This window comes from Rhinopithecus bieti, unplaced genomic scaffold, assembly GCF_001698545.2.
Source record: "Rhinopithecus bieti isolate Rb0 unplaced genomic scaffold, ASM169854v2 scaffold_33937, whole genome shotgun sequence".
NCBI lineage: Eukaryota > Metazoa > Chordata > Mammalia > Primates > Cercopithecidae > Rhinopithecus > Rhinopithecus bieti.
In genome coordinates, this window is record NW_016814873.1 from 858,901 (window position 1) to 871,783 (window position 12,883).

The window sequence follows — 12,883 nt, forward strand, 5'->3', positions numbered from 1 at the left end:
TTTTTTTGGTGATAGACGCTCACTCTATCACCCAGGCTGGAGTGCAGTGGCGCAACTTGGCTCACTGCAACCTTCGCCTCCTGGGTTCATGCCATTCTCATGCCTCAGCCTCCCAAGTAGCTGGGACTATAGGCACCCACCACCACGCCCAGCTAATTTCTGTGTTTTTAGTAGAGACGAGGTCTCACTATGTTGGTCAGGCTGGTCTCAAACTCCTAAACTCTTGATCCGCCCGCCTCAGCCTCCCAAAGTGCTGGGATGAAAGGCATGAGCCACCGTGCCCAGCCAGAGCATTTATATACATATACAAGTTTTTCTTTTTCTTTTTTGAGACAGAGTCTCATTTTATTGCCCAAGCTGGAGTGCAGTGGCATGATCTCAGCTCACTGCAACCTCTGCCTCCCGTGTTCAAGCAATTCTCATGCCTCAGCCTCTTGAGTGACCAAGATTACAGGCACATGCCATCATGCCCAGCTAATTTTTGTATTTTTAGTAGAGACAGGGTTTCGCCATGATGGCCAGACTGGTCTTGAACTCCCGACCTCAAGTGATCTGTCCATCTTGGCCTCCCAAAGTGCTGGGATTACAGGTATGAGCCACTGCGCCTGGCCTGCATATTTCTTTTTTCAAGGAACTGGCTATTTGATTGTAGGAGCTGGCAAGTCTGAAATCTGTAGGGCAGGCCTGCAGGCTGGAAACTCTGGGGGCAGGAGTTGATGTTACAGTCTTAATGCAGAATTTTTCCTCAGGGAAACCTCGCTTTTGCTCTTTAGGCTTTTCAAACCATTAGATGAGGCCCACCAACATTATTGAGACAATCTCCTTTACTTATAGTCAGCTGACTGGATGTTAACTGTGCCAGCAAAATAATCTTTATAGCAACATCTAGATTAGTGGGGTTTTTGTTTGTTTGTTTTTTGAGACAGAGTCTCCTTCTATTGCCCAGGCTGGAGTACAGTGGTGCAATCTGGGCTCACTGCAACCTGTACGTCTTGGGTTCAAGTGATTCTCATGCCTCAGCCTCTCAAGTAGTTGGGACTACAGGCACGTGCCACCACGCCTGGTTAATTTTTGTATTTTTTTCTTTTTAGTAGAGACAAGATTTCCCCATGTTGGTCAGGCTGGTCTCGAACTCCTGATCTCAAGTGAGCCTCCCGCCTCTGCCTCCCAAAGTGCTGAGATTACAGGTGTGAGCCACTGTGCCTGGTCTATATTAGTGTTAGATTGAATAACTAGGTGGTATAACCTAGCCAAGTTGATAGAAAACTAACCATCACACTAAGATTGAAATGTCCATTAGATATTTTGAGGCAGTTATAAATAAGTCTGGAGTTTAGGAGGAGGGATCCATCCTAGAAATATCAATTTTTAAAAATAGTAGGCCTGGCGTGGTGGCTCACACCTGTAATCCCAGCACTTTGGGAGGCTGAGGCAGGTGGATCACCTGAGGTCAGAGTTTGAGACCAGCCCGGCCAACATGGTGAAAGCCCATCTCTACTTTAAAATACAAAAAATTAGCCAGGCATAGTGGCTGGCGCCTGTAATCCCAGCTACTTAGGAGGCTGAGGCAGGAGAATCATTTGAACCCGCGAGGCAGAGATTGCAGTGAGCCAAGATCATGCCATTGCACTCTGGCCTGGGAGAGAGAGTGAGACTCCATCTCCAAAAATAAAAATAAATAAAAAATAAATAAAAATAGTAGGCCGGGTGTGGTGGCTCAAGCCTGTAATCCCAGCACTTTGGGAGGCCGAGGCGGGTGAATCACGAGGTCAGGAGATCGAGACCACCCTGGCTAACACGGTGAAACCCCGTCTCTACTAAAATACAAAAAACTAGCTGGGCGAGGTGGCGGGCGCCTGTAGTCCCAGCTACTCGGGAGGCTGAGGCAGGAGAATGGTGTAAACCCAGGAGGCAGAGCTTGCAGTGAGCCAAGATCGCGCCACTGCACTCCAGCCTGGGTGACAGAGCAAGACTCCGTCTCAAAAAAAAAAAAATAGTAAAATATACACAACATAAAATTTACTATTAATAACATTAATACATACACAATATTGTGCAACCATCACCACTACCTAGTTCTAGAACATTTTCATTGCCCAAAAGGAAACCCTGAACCCATTAGTTACTTTCCATTCTCTCCCTTAATCTCCAGACTCCTGGCAATCACTTACCCACTAATCTGCTTTTTGTCTCTATAGATTTGTCTATTCTGGTTATTTGGAATAAACAGGATTACATAATATGTGGCCTTTGTATCTGGTTTATTTCACTTAGCTTAATGGTTTCAAGGTTCATCTATGTTGTAGCATACATTCATTCCTTTTTATTGCTTAATACTATTCCACTGTGTAAATATACCACATTTTGTTTACCCATTCATGGGTTGATGGACATTTGAGTTGCTTCTACTTTTGGCAATTGTGAATAGTGCTGCTAAAAATAAACATTCGTGTATGAGTTTTTGTTTGAATGTCTGTTTACAATCGTATTGGGTATATACCCAGGAGTAAAATTGCTGAATCATATGCTAATTTTATGTTTAGTTTATTGAGGAACTGCCACTGTTTTCCACAGCAGCTGTAGCATGTTACATTCCCACCAGCAATATCTGAGGGTTGCAATTTCTCCACATCCTTACCAACGCTCATTTTCTGCTTTTTGTTTGTTTTAATTTTAGCTACCCTAGTGGGTGTGAAGTGGCATTTTATCACCTTGATTTACATTTCCTTAATGACTAATGATGGTGAGCATCTTTTCATGTGCTTCTTGACCATTTGTGTATCTTCTTTGGGGAAAGGTCTATTCAAGTCTTTTGCCCATTTTTCTCTCCTTTTATTTCTTTTATTTCACCTGCGACTATAGACAGGATCCAAAGAGAAGTTTTCCAGTCTCTTTCCTGTGTTTAATGGAGACTTACCTTACCCTTCTGTGTTATTTTTTAATTTGGTTGTTTGTCTTTTTGTCGTTGAATCGTAGAGATATCAACTGTGAAATGAACTGACTCTGCAGCCTATGCCTCCTAGCCCCTCATTTAAAGTGCTCCCTCCTCTTCTTTTAAGTCTATATACAGGCAAATAGCTTCAAAAGCTGGAAGAGACCCTTAATGTCATTTTTCTCCACCTTCAGGTTGTCCCCCATTCCTGCAGTTTTTTGAGTTCCCAAACTTCAAAATTGGCTGTGTATCCTCAGTCATTCCTGCTGCATGTTGACCTCTACTATTTTGGCTCTATAAATAATGAGAAATGCGACCAGCACAGTGGCTCACGCCTGTCATCCCACTGCTTTAGGAGACTGAGTCCGCAGCATCGCTTGAGCCCAGGAGTTCAGGTTACAACGAGCTATGATCTTGCCACTGCACTCCAGCCTGGGCGATAGAGTAATATTGTGACTCTAAAAAACAAAAAAGAGGAAAGAAGAAAAGTTATATAAAATCACACATTAGATTTTTTTTTTTCTTTTGAGAGAGTCTCGCTCTGTCGCCGTCCAGTGGCACGATCTCGGCTCACTCCAACCTCCGGGTTCAAGCGATTCTCGTGGGTCAGCCACCCGGGTAGCTGGGATTACAGGCGCGCGCCATCACTCTCGGCTAATTTATTTCGTATTTTTAGTAGAGACGGGGTTTCGCCAAGGCAGCCAGGCTGGTCTCGAACTTCTGACTTCAGGTGATCCGCCCGCCTCGGCCTCCCAAAATTCTGAGATTACCTGTGTGAGCCACCGTGCCCGGCCTTGACTTGAATATAAAGGTTCCAACACCCCTAAACACAAGGTGCCCCTATTTACAACTGGATCTTCAATAAACGTCTGGTGATTCAATTTCCGCCAATGAGAAAGAGCCCAACCAGAACACGCAGGCGCCTTAACGCTGAGGGCATAACGAAGGTAAAGAAGGCGTGGCTACTGCCCAAATCCAAGATGGCCACCAGGAGGCCGTCCGTTCTCGGAAGGGCAGCCCATCCTCGCTCCTAGGAGGCTCAAAGGCTCAAACGCCATTGGCGGAATCGTCGACAGCTCATCCTCCGGCCCCCGCAGGGGGCGGTAATGACAGAGTCCAAGTTTCCGGTTCCGGCAGTACCGGGAGCCGAGTCGAGATGGAGGAAGATGCGACCGGCGGACGGAATTCACTGGGAACGACGGATAGACTGGGGGCTGCGGCCTAGAGGTCTGGGCTTGGAGTTCGCCTCAGACGCGGCGGAGCCGCTGGAGTCTGAGAAGGTAATAAGCCACCGGCTCGGGGTCCCTGACAACTAAGGTCTCTGAGGATCTGCATTTGTCAAGGAGGCAAAGGATGCCTGGGGTGCCAGGCTGTGGTGCCATGCAGTTTTGGGAATGAAGGACAACTGCTGTGAGGCGTCTCTTCCTGGCAGAGGAGCGTGAGATTCGCTGACAGCGAAGAAGCACGGCAGGGGGCATGTTCGAAGAGCCAGAGTTGGGTGTGCGGGGGCCAGGACAGAGGCTGTATAAAGGGGGTGTCCCACGGAGTATCTTGAGAGGATTGTCATGTGTTGTCTGTGATGAGGGATCACGTGGGTACCTATGGAAGACCGAAGGAAAGCTGGGTGGGAATCTCACCATGTCCGAGGTAGGGAGGAGATGATCTCGAAGGAGGGTTCAAAGGCATCCCCAGGCATTCCCCTAGGGAAATGTATATTCAGTAGGACAGGTGGGCAAGCATGTACATGTATTCATGTTCATGTGGTAGATAGCTCCCAGGATGCAGATGCAATAGGGAGAACAGAAGGAATAGAGGGTATTGGTCTCTATTCCCTGTTTCCAGCTGAGAAGGGGGGACCCATGGATGTCTTGTCAGGAGTTGTAGAAGATGATTTGATTTGAAAAGATCCGAATCGATCAAATGGTCATCGTTGTGCTCAGTTCTACTGACAAGTCAGGATGGAGTCAGAGGGCTCCTAACCTACTCATAAGGGTCCCAGAGTCCTGGAGTAGTTGTTACAATTCCTTTTTTTTTTTGGAGACAGAGTCTCGCTGTGTTGTCCAGGCTGGAGTGCAGTAGCGCGATCTTGGCTCACTGTAAGCTCCGCCTTCCAGGTTCACGCCATTCTCCTGCCTCAGCCTCCCCAGCAGCTGGGATTACAGGCGCCCACCACCACACCCGGCTAATTTTTTTTTTTGTATTTTCGGTAGAGACGGGGTTTCACCGTGTTAGCCAGGATGGTCTCGATCTCCTGACCTCGTGATCCACCCGCCTTGGCCTCCTAAAGTGCTGGGATTACAGGCGTGAGCCACCACGCCTGGCCATTACAATTCTTATAAGGCTGACAATCCTTAATACTTAAAGCAATGCTCCCCAAACTTATATATTATAAAAGTTTGGTTCTTATTCAGCAGGTCTAGGGTGCACCCTGAAATTCTGTATTTCTAACAGGCTCCCAGATGATGTCCATGATGCAAGTCCGTGGACCACCTTGGGTGGCAAGGACTTAGAGCATCACTGTCCAGTAGAACTTTCTGTAATGATAATGCTTTACTGTTAACAAAATGCCTTCACAATTATTAACTCATATGAGTTGCACTACAACTCTTATACAGCATTGATAGGCTTTATTAGCCTGATTCAACAGACAAGGAAACTGAATTTCAGTGAAGTGACTTGGTTCCAGTCTTACACTACTGAGTAATGGAAGTGAAATTCAACATGGATCTCCCGATTGCTGGTGTTCTTTCTGTTGTATGACCTTGCCTTCCAGGTGACACTGCCTTCTCTCGAGCCAGAATCTTATCCCAGAACCTAGTGAATAGTCAGTCCCATGTGAATTTTCTGGTACAAGGAGAGTAGAGGTGAAGAGGAGGAGGCATATGCCAATTTGTCCCTTTCCATTGGTGGGGTCAGTAGTGGGAGCTCTGCCTCTAACACTTCACTTGATGACTTCAGGACAAAGTGCTCACTAATTCTGGGTCGCCTGTTAGGTCCCCAGAGGAAGCACTTCAGCATTTGTGCCTGAGCAGTGTTAAAAAGTGGAAGAAAATCTGGAATTGGAGCCATGCACATGAGGGTCTGAGAAAGAGCCCTAAAGAAGTTGGGCTAAGTTGGGAGAAGGGAAGGCTGGAGGAACTTTGCATATGGGTATCTGCAAAGAGGATTTTTCAGAGGGCAAAACAAGAAGAATGGGATTGATACTTCTGCAAGAAGTTTGGAAGTTATGTAACAAAGAGCAGGTTGAGATCCTACCTTTTAGGAGCAGCCTGCCCCCTTTGAAGGGGTAAAGGGAGTGGGTGTAGTGCCCTCTCCCCTTCTGTTGTAGTGGCTTATCCCTCTAAGGCATGACCCTTGGATAGGAGTTACCTGTCTCAGAAAGTCCCCACTTCCTTGTGGGAGTTTAAAATAGATTGGCGTAGTGAGAGATGGAGACAAGGTGGGAAATTGGATCCTGTCTTAGGATTTCTCATCAGGAGATGCTGGTACTTAGTGTTTCAGCTTGATAAATTGAGAAAGTGCCATGAAACCAGGTCCTGGAACAGAATCCCTGGTTGCTCTGTCGTTTAGCTGCTCTGACCCTCTGCCCTGTAGAGCACGCATTTTGCATGTGCCTGGCAGGAGGCCCTCCTGCTTGAACCCAGCTGTATTTGTCTGTGTTGACAAGGTGACTGCTCAGCCACTAAGCTTGGTCACTCCACAGACACACTAGGAAAGCAGAGGCAGTTCTTGGTTTCTCTGGAACAGAGCTGCAAGAACTCTCTGGGCATCTGCATGGCCAGGAGCTTTTGCTTAACTGTTGAGTGACCTGCAGCCATAAGGGCATTAATTCTGCCTTCCAGAGGTGGGAATAACTTGGCCTTAAACAGTGATTTGTGTTAGAATTCTTCAAATCCCATAAGGTAGAAGGCATGGTGGAGTAGAGAAGAAATCTTGGCTCATATCTGCCTCTTCCATTGATCAGCTATGTGACCTTGGGCCTGTTACTTTTAACGTAACTGACCCTCCATTTCCTCATTTATCAGAAGTGTCTAACTGTACACAAGTGAAATTGTAAGGATTACATGAGGTAGTAGACAGTCAGTCAATCCTGTTGTTTTTCTGTGTCTTCTCACCTCTCACTGGTACTGGAAGTATGATCTTGCGACCCTGGATGGCAGCCACTCTGGGGCAAGAGAGACAGTGACCACCTTTTGAAGGGCTCAAAGGAAAATATTATCCCACGGGACTTAGTGGGTCCTCCAGGCTGAGGCTGGGGAGGAGGGTCACCCTTGCCTACAGCAAGTGGCATATCATTGTTCTAGGGGTTCTCTTGACGGCAGAACTTTGCCTGCAGCTCATTTTCCACAGTCTAGATTTTCCAGTCTTGCCAATCCAGTTGACTTCTATCTTCTCATTTCCAAGCCTTTGTTCTCTCCCTTTCACTGTCTACATGGATTATCCTTAATTCAAACTGCTTTGTCCTGCAGGAAGCCTGTGCGAGTTATGTGCACCTCCCTCAATCCTTACCTTGAAGCTGAGGTTTTCCCTCAGTTCTCAAGTACTCAGTTTGTACTGCAAGTAGTCCCTATGTTAACGAAAGTTATACAGTCCAGCTCAGGGAATCCTGAAAAGCTGCCCTTGCTTCCATGGTAACCAAAAGGCAGTTCTCATGGAATAAAAGCTACCTGAAGCCTCAGTTAGGACCTTTGGTTGGGGAAGGTGGTTGAGGATGGACTGTGATTAGATGCTTGGCATGAGGTTTGCTACTGGAACTGCTAGTGTAGAATGTTTCAGCCCCCTAGAGTTGTCCCTGTTTTGTGCCTACCTCCTTTCTCTGGGATTTCTCTTAAAGTCTGGGGAGCCCCTGCTTCTCACTTCCTGGAATTTATCTTCCCACTCTCCCTTTCTGGCTGAAAATTTCTAGTATCTTACAGAACAGTGGTGGGCTACACTGGAGCACATCATATTACCACTAAATACATCTAATAAATGATATCCTCTGATTTGACATTTCCTAAATGTGAAGCTCCTGATTTTATACAGTTTTGAAATTAGTAAGCTTGTTAGTTTTGTTTGAAATTCTAGGCATTGGATACACTTAACATAAGGGCTACATGTGCATTAACATGCTCTGGTTTCCTTCCGTCTGTATCTTTTTTTTTTTTCGAGATGGAGTCTCACTCTTGTCTCCTAGGCTAGAGTGCAGTGGTGTGATCACAGCTCACTGCAGCCTCAACCTCCTGGGCTCAGGTGAGCCTCCTACCTCAGCCACCCAAGTAGCTGGGACCACAGGTGCATGCCAACATGCCCGGCTAACTTACTATTTTTTTTTTTTTTTTGAGATGGAGTCTTGCTCTGTCGCCCAGGCTGGAGTGCAGTGGCGCGATCTCGGCTCACTGCAAGCTCCGCCTCCCGGGTGCCCACCATTCTCCTGCCTCAGCCTCCTGAGTAGCTGGGACTACAGGCGCCTGCCACCATGCCCGGCTAATTTTTTTTATTTTTGGTAGAGACGGGGTTTCACCGTGCTGGCTAACTTATTTTTATATATTGTAGAGACGGAGTCTCCCTATGTTGCCTAGGCTGGCCTTGAACTCCTGGGCTCAAGTGATCGTCCCACCTTCACCTCCCAAAGTGTTGGGATTATAGGTGTGAGCCACCATGTCCAGCCTTTTCCTCTGTATCTTGTGTCCATTCCCCAGAGCAATACTGTGTCTTCTTGAACAGACGGTTTCTTTTTTTTTTTTTTTTTTTTGAGACAGAGTCTCACCCTGTCGCCCAGGCTGGAGTGCAGTGGCCGGATCTCAGCTCACTGCAAGCTCCGCCTCCTGGGTTCACGCCATTCTCCTGCCTCAGCCTCCCCAGTAGCTGGGACTACAGGCGCCCGCCACCTCGCCCGGCTAGTGTTTTGTATTTTTAGTAGAGATGGGGTTTCACCGGGTTAGCCAGGAGGGACTCGATCTCCTGACCTCGTGATCCGCCCGTCTTGGCCTCCCAAAGTGCTGGGATTACAGGCTTGAGCCACCGCGCCTGGCCGAACAGACGGTTTCTTGAAGTCAGAGTCTATCTCCTCTGTCACTTCTCCCCCTTCATTATCTAAGACTGAGGTTGTGGTTTATACGCTTAGAGTTGAAAGCATGCAGTCCAACATGTTCTGTACTCTGTAGTTCTCCAGACTCTCCAGGGAAACTACTTAGCTCTCAGGTGGTTCTTTTCTGTTTTTCTCAGAGTTAGTTATCTAATAACTGAAGAGGACTCTGCCCTTTGGCCTGTTCCTGACTTTCTAAATCCTTTTGCTGGAGGAAAGGGAGGTGGTGGGGGGTGCCCTGTGGTGTGAAAGCCCCACTTGCCCACACTTTCTTCCAATGCAGACGGGAGAAAATATCATGTAAATGTAGTGACTGTGGGTCAGGGGAGCTCTGAGAGGCCAACATGGGAAACCGGAGACAAAATGAGTCAGTTGGCGATCAGAGGCACCCTGCTGCGGGTGCAAGGCCAAAGGTGATGCCTCCTCAGTAGGCCCCGGAGCATCAAAACTGGAACAGTCCCTTTCAGCCTTCAGGAGCCTCCCAAATTCACTTAGTGACGTCCCATTCACCTGCTTAAAGGCCCTGCATCCTGTCAGGTAGTTGGTTTGTCCACAGCATCCTGAGCTCTGCCTGGGTGAGCCAGACAAAAAGAATGGTCCCTGGTCAGGGTAGTGACACCAGGGCCCAGAGAGGCAGAGAGTCGGGATAGAAGATCCTGTAAGCTGGGGTAGGGAGCTGAGAAGTCCATGGAGCCAGGGGAATCACTGAAGTGAGGGACAATTTCTGGAGGAGGGAAACTGAGTAAGGAAGGCCTGGCCAAAGACAGAGAAGGGGACAGTATCCTGATCTATGAAGGAAGACTCAAGTGCAGATTGACAGAGCCAGGTTGGGTGGAGTCCAAGCTTTGGGCAAGTGAGTGTCCTGGAGATGAGATCTGAGAATGGGACTTCAGAGCCCAGCCAGAAAGGAAAAGCACAAAGCTCTGACCTCCTTCTTCACATCCCTCCATGCTGCTCAAATCCCAGGTCTTCAGGCACCATGGAGGACAAACGCAACATCCAGATCATCGAGTGGGAACACCTGGACAAGAAGAAGTTCTACGTGTTTGGTGTGGCAATGACAATGATGATCCGTGTCAGTGTCTACCCATTCACCCTCATCCGCACCCGGTTGCAAGTTCAGAAGGGGAAGAGCCTCTACCATGGGACCTTCGATGCCTTCATCAAGATCCTGCGAGCAGATGGTATCACTGGCCTCTACCGAGGGTTCCTGGTCAATACCTTCACCCTCATCTCTGGCCAGTGTTATGTCACCACTTATGAGCTCACCCGGAAGTTTGTAGCTGACTACAGCCAGAGTAACACAGTCAAATCACTGGTGGCTGGTGGCTCAGCCTCCCTTGTGGCCCAGAGCATCACAGTGCCCATTGATGTAGTCTCCCAACACCTCATGATGCAGCGCAAGGGTGAGAAAATGGGCCGCTTTCAGGTGCGGGGGATCCCAGAGGGACAAGGGGTAGTTGCCTTTGGCCAAACCAAGGACATCATCAGGCAGATCCTGCGGGCTGATGGGCTTCGCGGCTTCTATCGAGGCTATGTGGCTTCACTGCTTACCTATATCCCAAACAGTGCTGTCTGGTGGCCCTTCTATCACTTCTACGCAGGTAAGCAGGGGCCAGGACAGTGGGGGAGGAAAGTGGGATTTCTAATGGGGCTGAGATACTGTTGCTTTGTGCATGTTAGAGTGAAGGTGAGATTTAATGGGGGAATGGATCATTCATTCAGCAAATGTTTGAATCCAAGAGGATTTAAAGATGCATAAAACATAGTTTTTACCTTCAAGGAGCTTCTAATGTAGTGAGGGAAGCAGACAGGTAAAAAGACTGGAACAGTGTGTAGCATATGCTCTGTGTGCTTTGGAGTCACTGGAAGGTGGGGGAGGACAAAAGCCATGGGATGTTTAGGATTTGAAGATAAATCTGACGGGTAATAGTGAGCTTTTGAGTTGGATGTTTTCCTCAGCTTTTTTTTTTTTTTTTTTTTTGAGATGGAATCTCACTCTGTCACCTAGGCTGGAGCGCCGTGGTGAGATCTTGGCTCACTGCAACCTCCATCTCCCATATTCAAGTGATTCTTGTACCTCCCTACTACTCCTGAGTAGCTGGGACTATAGGCGTGTGCCACCATGGCTGGCTAACTTTTGTATTTTTAGTAGAGATGAGGTTTCACCATGTTGGTCAGGCTGTTCTGTAGCTCCTGACCTTGTGATCTGCCCGCCTCGGCCTCCCAAAGTGCTGGGATTACAGGAGTGAGCCACCAGCCCCTCAGCATTTTAAATTCAAAGTGTGATATAACTTTGAACCTCTCCACTCCTATAATGTATCTTTGTTCATAAGACATTTTACTTTTTAAGTATTTCCTGTTTCCTAGAAATGGGGTTACTGAGTCAAAGATAACATTTTTGAGGGCTTCCATAAACATACTGCCAGATTGCCTTCTCAAAGGGCACAGTGCATTGTTGAAGAGCAGGACTTGAGTGTGCCTGCTACCCTGGGACATCCATCCACAGCTTTGAGTAACCACAAAACTCCCGTTAGGGCAGCCTATGTTTGCAGCCTCCCTAATCCCTGCTGTTGGCTCACAGCCCTTGGTAGTGGGCATTCTGTCCCACCCCACTGGAAACTTTTCTGACCAAAATTTTGATGCCTTCTTAACCTGTAATGATTTTGTTTCTGTGGCTCTGTATTTTCCTGGTGCTCTTTTGTTTTTCTGATTATTGCTTCTTTCTTCTTTCTTCTTCCTTCTTCCTCTTCCTCTTTTTCCTCTTCCTCTTCTTCCTTCCTCCTCCTCTTCCTCCTCTTCTTCTTTCTTCTTTTCTTCTTCCTTCTTTTTTTCTTCTTCCTTTTCTTCTTCTTCTTTTTTTGCTAGCTCTATTACTTCTATTTAGCACAATGCTTCCTCTGGGGTATTTGTTAAAAGTCAGGTTCCTGGACTCTACCCTGACCCTTTAATGTTAAAAAAGCTTCCCAGAAACAACAACAACAACAACAACAACAACAACAACAACAACAACGCTTCCCAGGAAATGTGAGCATCTTCTCTGGAGTCTGTCTTTAGCCCTCTCTCCTCACTTGACTGCATTTACAATTAGAGCTGCATTTTTCTGATGTGCCCATCATCTCTACTTCCATTCTCAGACTAGCCTGTCGAGAGCTCTGGACAGGCATTCTGACTGTAGGACTTCTCTATCTAGATGCATCTACTTATGTCTAAAACTTTTTCAAGTAACTAGTCTTCATCCCAAGCTGGCTGTCTTTTCTGACTTACTTTCATTGGTCAGTGGCCTTGTTATTCTTCAGATTACTGAGACTGAAGTCTTGGGGATTGTGCTTGACCACTCCTTCTTTCTTGTTCCCACGTCTAGTCCTGGTAACTCTAGAATTTCTCTCCCAACTTTCTCTTCATTCCTACCACCTTCCCTGGAAACCATGCCTCTGTTACCTTCCTCCCGGACTACTCTATCAGTGTTCTAGCTGTTCCCTCCAGAGTTCTCTTCCTTCCTGTCCACATACATCTCTAATGGACTGACCTTTTCGACTGGAGTTGTCATGTTCAGTGGCTTCCACTGCTTACTGAGTAAAATCCAAACTCTTCAGCCTGACTTCAGCCTCCCTTAACAGTGAAATCTCTTGCTTCTCCCCTAGGTATAGGCAGTCTGTGCTGTAGCCTGGGCAGGTAGTGCACAATTCCTCAACCACACATCACCTCTCCTACCACCGTGTTTTGTTCCTGCCACCCCTCTACCTAGATGCCTCCCAGGTTTGCTTACCCCTGGTGCAATCATGACTTACCTTAAGTGCTCCTTATTGCCTCCTCTTCCTTCCTCTCTATGTAACCCTTAACCCAGAAGTGATCTTTCCCCTTTTTCTTCCCCATGACATTGA

General features: G+C 47.3%; 1 protein-coding gene across 2 annotated transcripts in view; it reads left to right on the top strand.

Moving 5' to 3' along the window:
• Positions 1-3,901: 3,901 nt before the first annotated feature.
• The window catches only part of SLC25A44 (solute carrier family 25 member 44), a 20,333-nt gene continuing 11,351 nt past the window's right edge, over positions 3,902-12,883 (top strand). The window contains exons 1-2 of one of the 2 annotated variants that reach the window (XM_017852449.1): positions 3,902-4,212; positions 9,966-10,603. In XM_017852449.1, the coding sequence (XP_017707938.1) occupies positions 9,979-10,603 (625 nt within the window). In that variant the 5' untranslated portion in view covers positions 3,902-4,212; positions 9,966-9,978. The remainder of the gene's footprint in view (positions 4,213-9,965; positions 10,604-12,883) is intronic. The other variant, XM_017852450.1, reaches the window with a different exon arrangement.